At 37.5% G+C, this 17,687-nt stretch overlaps 1 protein-coding gene across 3 annotated transcripts in view; it reads right to left on the bottom strand.

The window, feature by feature from the left end:
- The window catches only part of CWC22 (CWC22 spliceosome associated protein homolog), a 63,315-nt gene that overhangs the window by 27,745 nt on the left and 17,883 nt on the right, over positions 1–17,687 (bottom strand). For all 3 annotated transcript variants that reach the window (XM_043487803.1, XM_043487804.1, XM_043487805.1), the window contains exons 3-8: positions 13,251–13,318; positions 11,798–11,908; positions 9,055–9,294; positions 2,125–2,253; positions 465–633; positions 72–125 (exon numbers count right to left, since the gene is read on the bottom strand). In XM_043487803.1, the coding sequence (XP_043343738.1) occupies positions 72–125; positions 465–633; positions 2,125–2,253; positions 9,055–9,294; positions 11,798–11,908; positions 13,251–13,318 (771 nt within the window). The remainder of the gene's footprint in view (positions 1–71; positions 126–464; positions 634–2,124; positions 2,254–9,054; positions 9,295–11,797; positions 11,909–13,250; positions 13,319–17,687) is intronic.

Here is a 17,687-nt window from a genome sequence, read left to right on the forward strand (position 1 = left end):
CCACTGAAGTGACATCAAGCCTGTGGTCTAATGCCACTGAATGGCACAAAATTGTGAAAATAATTACTTACCACATTTTGATTAATAAGATGTGCCACAAATTTTGAAGCTGTCAGACAAAGTGGCTGAAAAGGGAAATTAGAGACAAAGTTAATCTATAAACTTTAATTATAAATTTATAAATATAAATTTAATTATAAATAATTATAAATTATAAATTATAATTATAAATTATAAATCTATAATTTTCATTTATCTATAGAGTCTACAGTTTACTTATACACTCTACTTAAAATATGTAACATGCAAGGTAATTTTAATGTGTTATAAAATAAAAATTAGTATATGTGAAAACACGCCATTTCTGGATCAATAGAAATCAACATCACTTAACTAAGGTTGAGTTGATAAGGTTTATTAGTATGTTATCTATAGCAGTCTACTTACAAGTCCATTACATATACCTTATCATTTCTCCGATAGCCTTTTCGAAAATTAAGAATTAATCTTTTGAGGATTAACTCTCCAATTTGTGGAAATTTTGAGTTGATAATTGCCACTAATGCTGCATAAACATGGGTGAAGATTGGAGAAGCACTCTGTGCTTGCAAAACAGATCTGGATAGCAGGCCTCTGGTTAAATGGGAAAAGAAAAAGCATCAACAATACTCACTGATTTCATCAGAAGGAAAAAAATTCAACTAAAATCCAGCTATATTACTTCTCTGTAAATCATCATAAAAGCTAAATCAGGACTAAATTTTCACTACCCTTATCTAGAGGAAGAAATTGTCTTACTAATAAATTAAAACTGATTTTGAGGAAATAAAATGTCAATCTGTACTTATATAAAATAGATTTAATATAATTTTTTTCAAAAATTTTTCTCTCTAAATAGAAATCTTTTCCAGTTGCTGTTCATTACATCTAATCATGAATTTAAGTTCTTAACTTCTTATATTAATTCACTTAACATTATCAAAAGAAAAGGGAGAAAAGACCTACTTCAAAAGTATTGAACTTTGACTTTAAGTAAAATTTCCACTATGAGCCCATCATTCATATAAATTAATTCTGCAATTAAAGAAAAATCTGGGTGGCTTCCATCTAAAAGACAGGCTTAAGTCTACTGTTCATGAAAATAAAAGTGAAAACAATATTCCTAAGACAGATAAAGACATAATGTAAGCACTGCAAAAATAATGCTAAAACAATGACAGGAATATAAAAGGTCCTATCTTCTAACTCATTTTGAAATGGACATGTTTCTATCAATGTACATATTTGATAAGAAGAGAGATACAAATGGGCTAACCTAAGAGTTATTTTTAGCAATTTAATAACAAAATATTATTCAGTTGTCAAAAGGCAGAAAACTATGTCTTCATAGTTATCAGGTCTAGGTATGACATCTGAATCACTAGAGTAGAAAATGAAAAAAGAGAACTCAGCTTATAAACTGTAACATCTTAAATTACCCTTTTAACTTCTGAGTCTGCTTCTTTCTGAATAAAATGAGAGTGCTTTCCTGTGGCGGCCACCCAGTCACCTTACTAACCCCCACTTTACTTTATATATATATCCCCAAAGTTCTGTGCTGATGACCAAGGTCATATGGGAAAATAGTCCTCAGATTTTAAAATAAATAGAATACAGAATAGTTCTATTTCCTGATGAGTTAAAACATCACAAGTACTTAAAAACCACACAGAAAATGGTTGCTATTCCCTTCTGCTTTTCTAAAATTTACTACTTATCTTTCTCATTTCTTTCACATTCCCACTTTGCTTTCATTAGAAATTAAACTGGTGTGAGAATCACTTTGTGTATACATAAAGAAATCATTTATTTTTCTTCATGAGCTTAAATTATTGGAAGTATTCAGTCAATAAATAACTGTGCCAAAATCATTATGTGACATCAAAGCTTCTCAGACAGTAAAAACTCCATACAAGCTCTAACAGTTAAGTTATTTGTTAGTAGCTTACATATTTATAACAACTGCATTTTAAATACTCCTTGAAATTTTCTTTGAAATGAAATAAATGATTATTCTTCATGCAGATATTATTTTCCATTGAAAAAGTGCTATGAAATACTACAAATAAAATAGCCAATGCTTACCTTCCTCTAACTATATTTTCTTGAAGAAGTTCTTGAATAATAATACCGATATTGGAAATGTTGACTTTGTTGATCAGGCCATTGATAGATTTCTTCAGGGCTTCCCAGCTCATCCTCTGGTATGCTAAGCTAAAAAGAATTATTTTAATAAAGATGAAAACTCAGTCAACAATTACAATAACAAGAGGTTATAAGAACACAAAAAATACTTAGTGTTCCTTTATTTTCGAAATAATTTTCACAAAATTACCCAAAGGAACAATAAAATATATGACCATGTGGATATATAGATTATACCTAAACCATATCTGATTCTCCATACATGTGATACTAATATACAAATTTCTTTTAATGACATAATAAAATGATACAAGGATATGTAAGGATAACATCGTTCTTATGTCCATGTACGTGTGTGTTAGTTGCTTAGTCGTGTCTGACTCTTTGTAACCCCACAGACTGTAGCCCATCAGGCCCCTCTGTCCATGGGATTCTCCAGGCAAGAACACTGGAGTGGGTTGCCATTTCCTTCTCCAAAAGGAACTATAGAAAGAAAGAAAGTGAAGTCACTCAGTTGTGTCCGACTCTTTGCAACCCCATGGACTGTAGCCTGCCAGGCTCCTCCATCCATGGAATTTTCCAAGAGTACTGGAGTGGGTTGCCATTTCCTTCTCTGGTCCATGTATATTGCAATTTATAACATGTATTAGTTAGATTCAGTACATGCTTATTTTATAACACTTAATTTACTAAACTTGCCGTTAAAGGAAATGTTTTAAAGTAAAAGCAACTATTTTTAATTTAAATTACAATATATAATACCTAAACATAAGCTGTGAAAAGGAAATCTGGTATTATGTTCCTTCTCATAAAAGCATGACAGAAGAAAAAAATTAAGTTTTAAACCATAAAGAAATAGTATTAATTATAGAAAAAGAGAAAGTCATACAAAATCATGGGACTGAAAGACTGTACTAACTATATTAAAGAACATCTCTATATTTAAGCAGTAGTCCCACAGGCTTATTAGCTGAATGCTAGACGGCTACACTGTTTTGTTTTTTTTTAACTTAGGGCACAGGTATATTATTTAGTCTAAATGGGTTTCTTTAGGTTGAACTAGGTAATATCTAAGGTCTTTTAAAGCTCACATTCTATGGGTTTTATCATTATTTCTCTGTGGAATATGATTTCAGGTGCAAAAAGTCCCAACTTTTCCTTATTTTTCTCTGGCAGTCTGGTAAAGGTGATGAACTTCTTAGAATAATGTGTGTAAATATATAGGATAACAAAGGATACCAATCATATTGAAATAGAGCTTTCAAAGCATGAAAAGAACAAAAGTTTGATATAGTATCCTATTATGTGCTTCTTAACACATTATATATCAAAAAGTAGTAGTAGGCATAGTAGCTTCTTTAATTCACAAGTAGCATAAAAGGTATTTTGAGGTATTTGTAACAAATAATCTGTTAATACTATGGTCTGCTGCCTACATTCCTGATAGAAATATTAAACTACATCAATTGAAAAAGTTGCAATTTTTTCCAATTCACATTCATGGACTGCCTGAATTTTATCCATGGACCTCTTGAAAGTCTACAGGTTAAGATTCCCTGTTTTGAACCCTCCTACACTGTTGATGGGAATGTAAACTGGAGCAGCCACTACAGAGAACAGTATGGAGGTTCCTTAAAAAACTAAAAGTAGAATTACCATACAATCGAGCAAGCCTACTTCTGGACACACATTCAGAAAAGACAAAAATTCTAATTTGAAAAGATATGTGAACCCCAATGTTCACAGTGGCACTATTTATTAATACAATAGTTAAGACATGGAAGCAACCTAAGTATCCATCAACAGATGAACATATAAAAAAGATGTAGTATGTCTACACCACGGAATATTACTCATCCATAAAAAAGAATGAAATATTACCATTTGCAGCAACATGCACGAACCAAGAGATTATTATACTAAGTGAAGTAAGTCAGAGAAAGACAAATATTCTATCGCTTACATGTGAAATGTAAAAAAATAATGCAAATAAACTTATCTACAAAAGAGAAACAGATTCATAGATACAGAAAACAAATCTATGGTTACCAAGTGGAAGGCAAGGGAGGGATAAATTAGGATTATGGGATTAACTGATACACAAAAAGGAAGCAACAAGAATTTACTTTGTAGCACAGGTACAAGATATCCAATATCTTGTAATACATAAAAGAAAAGAATCTGAAAAAGAACATGCAACTGGGTCACTTTGCTATATACCTGAAACTAACACAACATTATAAATTAACTATGGTGGTGGTGGTTTAGTCGCTAAGTTGTGTCTGACTCTTGTGACCCCATGGACTGTAGCCCGCCAGGCTCCTCTGTCCATGGGACTCCCCAGGCAAGAATACTGGAGTGGGTTGCCATTTTCTTTTCCAGGGGATCTTCTTGACCCAGCAAACAAACCTGGATCTCCTGTATTGCAGGCAGACTCTTTACCAACTGAGCTGCAAGGGAGCCACAAAATACTTCAGTGAAATTAAAAAAAAGCTCCTGTTTTAGAGTGCTATGCCAGGTACGTCAAGGAGGTGGTGTAAGAGCTGTCTACACGGGTGAGAAACCGCGTTTTATCACTACACTGTCCTCAGCAAACACTGAAGATAAACAGCAGGCTGCAGTTAATTTCATTACTGTTTCTAAATTCTCTATAGATTGCACATTCCCTTCCTGCCTGCATCTGAGGTGGAAAACTCCTCCTGCCCTCAACCCAACCCTTTGGTATGCTACAATATAGAGTAGTAAGGTTTATGGATTAACAACTAGCCTGATCAATAAGATACTGCTGATACATAATCACAAACTCTTCCATTAAACTTTGGTCAACAGACAATAATCACGTACAACTGTACTTCTTAATTAGGAAACCTAGAATTAACCTGACTTAGTATCTACTGAGGAAAGACTACACTTCTACTTCTGTCTTCTTTATAGCCTATAGGCAGAGTTCAACTGTATATAAAATTATCTAAGAATCTGCTTAAAAGTGCATATATTATGGATTCTGCCCACATTATAAAGAAGACTTGGAGATTATGACAATGCTTTCAATCTTTTACAGTTAGGATTGCTTTGAATGGGGTCAGAGACGGTAAATATTTTTCACTAACACTTCCACTACTGTCTCCTATAAGAGCAGCATGCCTGCATGACCATGAAGCTCCCAAAAACCACAGAAGCAACTTCCAAATCCCTTCTCTACGTAACACTGCAGGCATCACTACCAAGTGCTGGTCTATGAAACATAAAGAAAAACTTATTGTTTGAATGTCATTTAAATGTCCCCTTCTAGCTCATAAAATTGTTACACTTTATTTCAAATATTTTAACTTATTTTATAAAAATGACATTTCTACCTCAAGCTAATTCTTACAACAAATTTATATATTTCATTTATACAAGGTTCTCAAGTACTCTCAAGTTGCCACGAAAATACACAAGCAAGATATAGTAGACTTTCTTGACTCACCCGGAATCTGTTTTTCTTATAAGCATACCTACCTTCTATCCCAATCTTTTTCTTCACTACCTGGCAACTGAGTGATCATGTCAATCTTGGGCTAGAGTTTTCCCAGTTATTATCTCATTTCACTAGAGAAAAAGGCCTTGAAAACAGCTGCACTTTCCTACATAGTTTCTCATCATTTCAATTATTTTGAAAAGGGAAGGAAAGGTATTTAAAGAGAGAATGGTCATATATGAATTTTGATTATTTGCCTCAGTGTGGCAAAAAACTGTTAGATGTTATGGTCTAAAAAAAGTAGGGAAAAAAGAAAACTGTCAACTGCTTCACAGGTTAGTACAACGGTTGACAAACTACACCAAATTTAGCCAAATTTAGCCTATAGCCTGTTTTTAGCAAATAAAGCTTCACTGGAACACAGCCATTCTCATTTGTGTACAGGTTTTACCTACGGTTATATTCAACATAATAGTGAAGCATGCATCCTCAAGGTATGTCCAGCTCTTTGATATCCCATGAACTGTAGCCCGCCAGGCTCTTCTGTCCTTAGCATCTCCCAGACAAGAATACTAGAGCGGGTTGTCTTTTCCTCCTCCAGGAAATCTTCCCGACCCAGGGACTGAACCCACATCTCTTACATCTCCTGCATTGGCAGGTGGATTCTTTACCACTCTGCCACCTGGGAAGCCCTGTAACGGTGAAGGGGAGTAGCTACAACAGACAGGATAATGCAAAGAGCCCAAAATATGTACTATCTGTGCTTTTATAGAAAAAGTCTGCTGACTCCTGGTTTGGTATAACTAGAAAGATCCATTTTAGTTCTAAAATATCAATAGTACTCTTGATTATCAATGAAAAATGGACACCACTAATACGCATACTCTTTGCAGCCAAAGATGGAGAAGCTCTATACAGTCAGCAAAAACAAGACCGGGAGCTGACTGTGGCTCAGATCATGAACTCCTTATTGCCAAATTCAGACTTAAACTGAAGAAGGTAGGGATAATCACTAGACCATTCAGGTATGACCTAAATCAAATCCCTTATGACTATACAGTGGAAGTGAGAAACAGATTTAAGGGACTAGATCTGATAGACAGAGTGCCTGATGAACTATGGACAGAGGTTCGTGACAATGTACAGGAGACAGGGATCAAGACCATTCCCATGGAAAAGAAATGCAAAAACGCAAAATGGTTGTCTGAGGAGGCCTTACAAATAGCTGTAAAATGAAGAGAAGCTAAAAGCAAAGGAGAAAAGGAAAGATATTCCCATCTGAATGCAGAGTTCCAAAGAATAGCAAGGAGAGATAAGAAAGCCTTCCTCAGCGATCAATGCAAAGAAATAGAGGAAAACAACAGAATGGGAAAGACTATAGAGATTTCTTCAAGAAAATTAGAGATACCAACGGAACATTTCATGCAAAGATGGGCTCGATAAAGGACAGAAATGGTATGGACCTAACAGAAGCAGAAGATATTAAGAAGAGGTGGCAAGAATACACAGAAGAACTGTACAAAAAAGATCTTCATGAACCAGATAATCACGATGGTGTGATCACTCACCTAGAGCCAGACATCCTGGAATGTGAAGTCAAGTGGGCCTTAGAAAGCATCACTACAAACAAAGCTATTGGAGGTGATGGAATTCTAGTTCAGCTATTTCAAATCCTAAAAGATGATGCTGTGAACGTGCTGCACTCCATATGCCAGCAAATTTGGAAAACTCAGCAGTGACCACAGGACTGGAAAAGGTCCATTTTCATTCCAATCCCTAAGAAAGTCAATGCCAAAGAATGCTCAAACTACCACACAATTGCACTCATCTCACACGCTAGTAAAGTAATGCTCAAAATTCTCCAAGCCAGGCTTCAGCAATACGTGAACCGTGAACTTTCAGATGTTCAAGCTGGTTTTAGAAAAGGCAGAGGAACCAGAGATCAAATTGCCAACATCTGTTGGATCATCAAAAAAGCAAGAGAGTTCCAGAAAAACATCTATTTCTGCTTTATTGACTACGCCAAAGCCTTCGACTGTGTGGATCACAATAAACTGTGGAAAATTCTGAAGGAGATGGGAATACCAGACCACCTGACCTGCCTCCTGAGAAACCTGTATGCAGGTCAGGGAGCAACAGTTAGAACTGGATATGGCACAACAGACTGGTTCCAAATAGGAAAAGGAGTATGTCAAGGCTGCATACTGTCACCCTGCTTATTTAACATATATGCAGAGTACATCATGAGAAACGCTGGTCTGGAAGAAGCACAAGCTGGAATCAAGATTGCCGGGAGAAACATGAATAACCTCAGATATGCAGATGACACCACCCTTATGGCAGAAAATGAAGAGGAACTAAAGAGCCTCTTGATGAAAGTGAAAGAGGAGAGTGAAAAAGTTGGCTTAAAGCTTAACATTCAGGAAACTAAGATCATGGCATCTGGTCCCATCACCTCATGGGAAATAGATGGGGAGACAGTGGAAACAGTGTCAGACTTTATTTTTTGGGGCTCCAAAATCACTGCAGATGGTGCCAGCAGCCATGAAATTAAAAGACGCTTACTCCTTGGAAGGAAAGTTATGACCAACCTAAATAGCATATTAAAAAGCAGAGACATTACTTTGCCAACAAAGGCCCGTCTGGTCAAGGCTATGGTTTTTCCAGTGGTCATGTATGGATGTGAGAGTTGGACTGTGAAGAAAGCTGAGCGCCAAAAAATTGATGCTTTTGAACTGTGGTGTTGGAGAAGACTCTTGAGAGTCCCTGGGACTGCAAGGAGATCCAACCAGTCCATCCTAAAGGAGATAAGTCCTGGGGTATTCATTGGAAGGACTGATGCTGAAGCTGAAACTCCAATACTTTGGCCACCTCATGCGAAGAGCTGACTCATTGGAAAAGACACTGATGCTGGGAGGGATTGGGGGGCAGGAGGAGAAGGGGACGACAGAGGATGAGATGGCTGGATGGCATCACCAACTCGATGGGCATGAGTTTGAGTAAACTCCGGGAGTTCGTGATGGACAGGGAGGCCTGGCGTGCTGCGATTCATGGGGTCGCAAAGAGTCAGACACTACTGAACGACTGAACTGAACTGAACTGAATAACCATACAACTGCAAAAGGAATGGTTTGAAAACAGTAAAAGAAAAAAAAAGATAAGTGACCTTTTCTCAGACTTTTCCACTCATTCATATAAAAAGTAAAGAGGTTAAGAGCTAATGTCAGGGAAAATATTAAGCAGAGCTCCAATGGAGCTTCTGAAGGCAGGAAGGAAAGAAGTATAATCTGAGATCTCTATCATTATGGACTCTGCATGTAAAATCTCAACAGTCAAGGTTAATTAGAACATAGATGACTTTTTTCAGTGAGAGTGTCATTGCCTTTATACACTTAGTGATGTTGACTTGCCTGTTTTTATCTGTAATCTGTTCCTGCATCATTCTGAGTTTTGCAGGAGGAATATATGCTCCACCAGTGCGAGTAAGAAGAGGATCCAGCTCCTCTTTCTTCTTCTTTGCAGTAGGTTCATCCTGAGCAGAGGAACTCTGGGTTACCGATGGTTCTGGACTTCTTCTCCCAGGAGATGGTGATTTTCGGGACCTTTTCCGATCCACATCTCTTTCTCTGCGTTTCTCTCGGTCTCTACCTCTGTAATACATTTTTTTGATGGAGAAAAGATGATACAAAATACATTATTAAATGAACTACATACCAAATGAGTGAGACCATTTGGGGGCCACAGATTCAGATAAGGAAAAGGGGTTTGGTAGTGCCTCACAGAGAAAATGTAACTTAAACTAGGTCATCAAGGGTTGAGAGGATTTACACTGGGGGCAAGGTGGTGAGGGGACAGGGCGAAGGGAGGATGGCATTCTGCAACTAGTAGAAGACAGAACAAGTACTAAAAAACTGAGCAAGGTTATTTAGGCCAGAATAAGTCAAAACAATAACGAATAATGTACAACAGCAATTGGAAAGATGAGTTCAAGTCAGACTATGAAGTCGTAAAAGACAAGCAGCAGACTAAGTTTTTTATCCTGCAAGTGATTAGAAATCATTAATAATTTCTAAGTGGGATAGTAACATGAAAATAGTGTTTTCTAAAGATAAATTGGCCTGTGATGTACGTGATAAGTTGTATTAAGGAGAAACCAGAATTAACCTCCAATAATACCAATTTAGCAGTGAGACTATTATCATAAACTGTAATTTGAAATTGTTTCCTGATAGAACTGGCAATTTATTATAAATCTCAAAATATCAGAAGCTTCTGATTATTTTAGACAATGTGAAAAAACAAACCATTTTCTAGCCACAAAAACTCTTCCCTACTAATGCAGGTAACTATCCTTTGTAAAATGATTATTTAATGTTTTCAAACTATCAAGAAATAGCAAGAAAGAATGAATCTTTGCTTTTTGCTCTCTTTCCCCATTGAGCGTTTGTCCACTTGGCTGTTTTCTACATACATCTGCCTAGAAACTCAGATTATTCTGCTCATGCTTTGTGCAACCATGAGTTATATGAATAACTATCACTGTACTGCCAGGAAAGCACTTAATAGATTTTACCTAAATCTAGAAGGTGTATTTGAAATAATACGTCTTAATACATGGAAAAGTGTGTTTCTAGTCACCTACCCAGGCAGCGGTGGAGAAACTGTTCTCCAGCTGAAGCACAGAGACCTGAGTGGCTGCCCCATGAAGACACAGTCTGTACCTACCAACACAACGTGAACAGTGGTAGCAGGCAAAGTGGTTCCAAACAGAAACCCCAATTAGTCAAAGGCAGGTGCTCTGAAATCTAGCCACTGCTTTGTAATTGAGTCGAACATTTTACATTTACAGGAAAAAGCAACTCATTTTATATCTATTCTCTATAGAGAACAACTACAGAAGGGATTTACTGACACTGGTTATGATTCTTCTGAGAAACACCAGGTGAGACTGCTTGTTGGCTGGTAAAATTGTGTCCTTATACAATTACAGTGTTTCTCCTTCAGAGTGCAGAAGTAATAGTTTTCTGAGTCTAAACAGAAATATTTCTCTTCAGGTGTCTTTGCATTGCTAGCCTTTATAGTCTACATAGTAAACAATGTGCTTACTTTACAGTGTGTGTGGATCAAACCAAACTTTGTATACATACACTGGACTAGACAAAGAATTATAGTGAAGTAATACAGTCAGGGGTACGGATATAAACATGGGCTCTGAGTCAGAATTGAGCTCAAATCTCAGTTTCATTATCTACTAGACAGGTAACAGCAACCAGAGGTAACAATCAGTTCTAAGCCACTTCCTTACATGTAAACTGTGAGATATAGTATCTAGTATGTAAGAGTTTTGACGGCATTTGAGAAGGTCTGAGAATGCCTACCTCACCAATTACGGCGGTAACAGTTGCTCTTATTAAAGTGTCATTAGGGTGACGGCAGATAAACCTGTCTTTTGGAGGTTAATTTAATTTGACATTTATAAGGACAGGTTACATATTAGAAAGAAAGCAGTGAAAAGGAAATTGTGGCTGCAGATATCAAATAATGTGCTTGGTTCCAAACTATGGAGAAATCTGATTAACATTCTAGTGTGGTATAGTCTGGGTAGTCATGGAATAGATGATATGAGAGAGACATCAAAAGGGATATAGAACTATGTGAACAACAGAACATGGTAGGCAAGTTTTGGAAACCAAATGACTAATAAAGTGGGCAGTCAAGTTCTCTAAGACTCAAGTAAGAATAATTTATACTTAGAAAATGGTAACTTCACTCTCAATGTCCCTCTGCCATTATGTAAATTAAGATCACTCAATATCATAAATGACTTTCATTCAGTAAACAATCTCAGAAACTCATATAAGCCAATTCCTCATACAGCACAGTGTAATGAATAAAAACTTGAGACCTAGAGTCAGACAGATGAGGACTTGTCACTGGCACACCTTTAAAACATGAACAAATGACTTAACTTCTCTAAGCTTCATTTTCTTCATCTATAAAAGTCATGTATTTATTGCAATAAGAAGTTAAATTAAGTCCTTATTAGAAAGCCTGGCACCTAAAAACATCCACTTACTGCTAGCTGTCATTATTATTATGCATAAAGAAAATTTAAACAAGTATGTTTCTATAGTTAAAATGTCCAATACTAACCGTGACTCCATGCTACTATCATAAGAACGTTCTCTCCTTGAACGCTCATAGTCTGACCTGCTGGAATCAAAGTAACCTCTATCCCGAGGAGATCTTTCTTGTTCTATGTATCTGACACATAAAATAAGAAAACCAAAGTTACAAGTTGAAAACAATGATGTTATACTTAGAAAAGTCATACATTGGTAATGGTGATGTAATTCTATGACTGTACAAAGTCCTATCAAGTGAATCTTAACAAACAGATTATTTTGTTGACATCTATTCATTTAATCATGATTATAAAAGCTTTCCACTGGTATGCAACAAAACAACTCCTAGAATTCACTTAACCAAGCTTGACATCCTGTCCTTAGTAGAAGATACTTATTTGCATATCATATACAGTTTAGCAGGGACAAAGCTATCCTCCTGCTGTCTAGCTGGCTCATTTTATCAAAGTACTGAATAGTGTCATTGGTTGTCTGCCACTGGTTGTCAACCACTAGTATCATTGGTTGGCCTCCATATTTCCAGTTATTCTACTCCAAAAGGCTATTTTTATCAGCTCCTATTCTTAAAATCATATTATTAGATATGGGAAAATGGATTGAATGATAAGCAAACAGGGATAGTTAGTATAAGATCTGCCTTTTGAATCTCAAAAGTCAATAAAATCAGAGAACCTTAAGAGAAGTTAATACATACACACATGATAAATATACACAGTAACATAATCTATGTTTCATATGCATATCTACAATTTATTTGCATACACACATATGTGTGTGTATGTCTACAGAGAGATTTTCTAAAAAATATATACAGGGAGGAGGTGATCTGTAAAAGACAATAAGTAGATGCAGAACACAGTAATTAACTTGTTGCGTATAAAGAAAGGTTTTTTGAGACAGCAGAATGGAATATGAACAAAATACACAGAGAATAAGAGATCAGACAACTGAAAGAAAATTTAGAGGATGCTTCTCCTTTCATAAATTATTTTTCAAGGTTGTAGCTTACTAAGTGAAATAACTGAAGTCATACTATGAAGGCATGATAAACATTAATGGTAACATTTCTGGGCATTTGAACTTAACACAATTATGGTAAGATACATATAAAAACATTTTGAAAACTAAAGAGAGCCATGTAAATATAAAGGATTAGTATTAACAGTAAAAGCACTTCAAAATAATGTGATTTCAACTAAATTTTCCATTTTATAAACTTCTATGCAGTATTTGACATATAAAATTATTCTCCTTCACCTAAAAAATTTCATAAAAATCTAGAATTATTTACTAGAAATTCCTAGAACAGTCATTCAAGGATGATCTGTTCTCAACCCCAATCAAGTAATATTGCCTGTAAAACCATCAAAAAAAGTTAGTAAATTTAAAATTAGAAATCTAAGACCTAAATAATTTCTTAAACTCGTCATTAGGTATTTAGAACACATAAAATTGTTTACCTGTCTTCTGGAGAGGAGGTCCTTTGATATGAATTATAATTTTCCCTTCTGTCATGACCAGAAGAATGCTTTCAATGGAAAAAAAGAGAGGGAAGGGAAATTTTAAAATTCTGTTAAAAAAACATACAGACAATGACATATGTGACATATGTATCTTGGAAAACTGGAAGTGCTTTAAAAATTATTTCAAAATATGCTTTTAAACATAAAAATAATTTATACTACCTAAATAAATTTTCAGGCCTCCCAGGAAAATGTCTGTTGCAGTTATCAGTTTACTATAGATCAAATACTGTCTTTAAACAACAACAACAACAAAAAACTCAAGGTATAACAGAAGAAAATAATTCTCAAATTTTCGATGCCACTTAGTTAATATTTTACTCCTATGTAATGAAATTCAGATAGTAAAGAAGCTGTCTGCAATGCGGGAGACCCAGGTTCAATCCCTGGGTTGGGAAAATCCCCTAAAGAAGGGAATGGCTACCCACTCCAATATTCTTGTCTGGAGAATTTCATGGACAGAGCAGCCTGGCAGGCTACAGTCCACAGGTCGCAAAGAGTCAGACACCACTGAGCTACTAATACTTTCACTTTCAATAAGATTTAAATTTATAGAACACCATTTTTATAAAGGCCTTTCCTGGTGAAAACCATGACCAAAGGCCAGAGGTTTTCTTTCAAGAACTCACTTTTGTGGTTATGCCCAAGTCTTTTATAACATTGCACTTATGTTCTTATCTCCTTTGGCTTAAGAAAACCACAACATTAGTCCAGGTTACCAAATTTGGACAAAACAGAGGAAACTGACTAACATTTATGAAAATTCATTTTTGTTTTCAGCAAACATTATTTAAGTGTCTGATATGGCATGTATGACACTATGGTAGGCTGTAAAGATTTAAAAAATATGACTTGTAAAATATAGCTCCTAAGCCAAATCCTTTGAAAAATAACATACAAAAAAGGAACCTCAATGTAATATGAGACTGAAGCTACATGTCACAATGAGAGAGAGAGAGATGAATCATCCAGTTTAAGAACATATCCTAATTTAAAAATCCAAATACATTTAAGATGCAAAAATATTTATAAACAGGTAAATTTTTAAACCACCTATAAAAATGTTCATATTGACAAGCTTATTTTTAAGAATTAAATGATTTTTTAATTAACTGAAAAGAAATACAGTATGTTTTCAAAGAATCTTAATCTTGAAATCTAAGAAGAAAATAACTCAAATAATGAGTAATTTGTTCCACATACTGACATGCTTGCCTCCTTAATGAGAAAAAAATACATTCAAAAATTGAAAATCATACTGCAAAGAAACGTAAACACGCTCCCACGTCCTCTTATGTTACTGCTGTCAGAGGCTCAGCCATGTCCAGCTCTTTTTGACCCCACTGACTGCAGCCAAGCTTCTCTGTCCAGTCAAGAATACTGGTTGCCATTCTCTTCTCCAGCGGATCTTCCTGACCCAGAGACTGAACCTGGGTCTCCTGCATTGCAGGTGGATTCCTGACCATCTGAGTCACCAGGGCAGCCTTGCTCTTGTGTTATGACTAATTAGCAGCAGTTTGAGTCCATTATCACAAGTAAATTAATTGCTAATACAATCTCCTTAAGTACTGAATTTTTTGAATAATATACACTAATTAGACTAATGTGTGCTGGTGAATAAACATGTGATCAAAATTTATAATTTAAGGTAGTCAGTCTGGCTATATTTTATACTGAGTGCAAACATCTTAAAATCCGGTTTCTAATATGTATAACTTTAAAAAATTCTTTCACTGGGCAGCATAATTAAGTAGAATTGTTCAATATATATGACCTAGGCTTCCATAAAACTTGACATCAAGATCCTAAACCAAATATGGAGCACAAGATTCATGCAGTTCATGGTAACGTCAAACACAGCATTTACTTATTTTTTATAAGACACATCCCTTCCTCCAGCCTAGACACTCCGGGGGATACAAAAGATAGGAAAAACCTCCAAGGAGATTAGGATCTTAGAGGAGGGATGATTATAAAGATTTTCACAGCTAAAAACATCAGATTATATGTGAGACAGATAGAGAATGAGGAGAAGGGGAAGGAGCAGGGAGAGAGAGAAAACAATAGAACCGCACTCTCTGCTTGCTCTTTTACAAGACATGGCAATTATTTTGACTACATTAGGGAGAAGGCCTCAGTTCTGTGCTAATGATTTTTAACACACCTCCACAACATCTGCTGTGAGCAAGAGGGAGAAATCAAAAATACTGAAGTCATGACTCAGGATTTCATAAATGCGATCAGGTTAACCAATGGCTGCCACACACAGTCAGTGCCAACAGGGGATCCAAGAAGGAGCCAGGTCCGGGGCACACAGTGCAAGGGTGACCGTGAGGAAGGGGATCCAAGAAGGAGCCAGGTCCGGGGCACACAGTGCAAGGGTGACCGTGAGTAAGGGGATCCAAGAAGGAGCCAGCGCCGGGGCACACAGTGCAAGGGTGACCGTGAGCAAGGGGATCCAAGAAGGAGCCAGGTCCGGGGCACACAGTGCAAGGGTGACCGTGAGCAAGGGGATCCAAGAAGGAGCCAGGTCCGGGGCACACAGTGCAAGGGTGACCGTGAGCAAGGGGATCCAAGAAGGAGCCAGGTCCGGGGCACACAGTGCAAGGGTGACCGTGAGCAAGGGGATCCAAGAAGGAGCCAGGTCCGGGGCACACAGTGCAAGGGTGACCGTGAGCAAGGGGAACCTGAACTGGGTTTCAGTACATTTTACTCAGTGGAAAATAACTTCAAAGTTTGACCCAAGTAATAGTAACCTGAATGTCCCTCTTTCCCTTATCAGAGAGGTTAGATTCGAAGTCAGAGCAGTAGTTGATGGTAATGTATTGTTGAAATGACCTTTACAAATCCTCCAACTTTTTCCTCAAGCAAAGCAAACACGGTACACCGAGTAGTCGCCTGCAGTCTCTGGCAATGCAGACAGCGGTGCGAGGCGGCGACAGGAGCAGGGAGCCTGTGTCCGGAGGCCCTGAACATCCCTTAGGCTCGGGGGGCAAGTCTTTAGAGCACAAAGAGAGGAGAGGCTGGAAGAGTTACGGAGCTTGCCTCTAACTGGCTAAGGAAGCTACGTAAAGTCAATGGAAAAATAAGGGATCCTCAGCTGAAGCCTCCTGAACCTTACAGATGAGGCCTCAAAATATTAAGAGAGGATCTGAGGTAAGACCGGCCCAACCCAGCTAGTGGCCAACAAGATGGAGAGAGGAAGGCAAATGAAACTGGGAACTGGCTGAAGGGGGTTGAGCCACTGTGAACAGCTTGCTGGGGACATTTCCCACGCTAGGGTGATGCCCTGGAAGACCCACGTGGACGACAAAAGGAACACGTGGAGAGGCACAGTCTAAGAGAAACAGGAAGAGGACTCTGAGAAAGACCGAACACTTCTCCCTCTGTGTAAAAGGCAGAGACTAAACTGAGGGCTCCTGTCTAACAGGGCTCAGTCAAGAGCCAGTTTTGCACACGGTCTCCTTTCTCCTTAGGTCCCAACTCCTACCACGGTCTGCCATCTACTAGGCCCACAATTAATTGTTTAGCTGTCAGTGGACCAACAAATACAAGTTCCAAAGAGGAAGATTTTAGAACACCATATGAAGGTATCTACTGACAGACGGCGCCAGCTTCCGGGACAGCGAACCCCCTGCCAAAGGAAATACGTAAGCACAGGCTGGATGTCTACCTAGGAGGGAGGCCTAGAGAGTGTCTTCTCATACTCAAAAGAGGTTTGAAGAGATGGCAACAGAGCCTGTCTCAGTCTGTAAGCATATCAATTCACTCTTATCAAGCATTCACACCTCAAGCCTGGTACCTGGGGCCTGCTGTTGAGGAGCTCCTATCTCACACTAAAGTGGGTTTAGGGGTGCAGAGGTGGTGCAGGAGGGGAAAGAAGTGTCTGTCTTCATAATCAAATAAAAAGCCACCTTCCCCTTTACTGACTCCAAGATACAGGAAGTAACGTGCCTGCTTGTAGATCTACGGACTACACGCACTGGCAAGTAGATCTGTGCAGCCGAAACGGAAAGAAGTAGAATGCTTGCTCTTCTGCAAGGTCCACTCAGAGGCAGAGGAACGGGTCTGAAGCAGATGGAGTTACAGTTCTTGTGAGCACGCTGACTACCTCTGCTATTCTACTTTCCTCAGCACCTGCTCCAGCCACACTGGGCTCTGCAGTTTTGCCTCTGTTGTTCCCGTTGTCAAGCACACTCCTCTCCCAGACATCTAGTGGGCTAACTCCCTCATTTCCTTCAAGTGTGTGCTCAAAAAAGCTCCTTTTCACTGGTCCCTCCCTATTAAAAACTGCATCATCCAATTGCTACTGATCAACCTTATCCTATTTCTTTTTTCCATAGCACAATCTAGCATTTAACACTGTGAAAATAC

The sequence above is a fragment of the Cervus canadensis genome, chromosome 15, assembly GCF_019320065.1.
Source record: "Cervus canadensis isolate Bull #8, Minnesota chromosome 15, ASM1932006v1, whole genome shotgun sequence".
Taxonomy (NCBI): domain Eukaryota; kingdom Metazoa; phylum Chordata; class Mammalia; order Artiodactyla; family Cervidae; genus Cervus; species Cervus canadensis.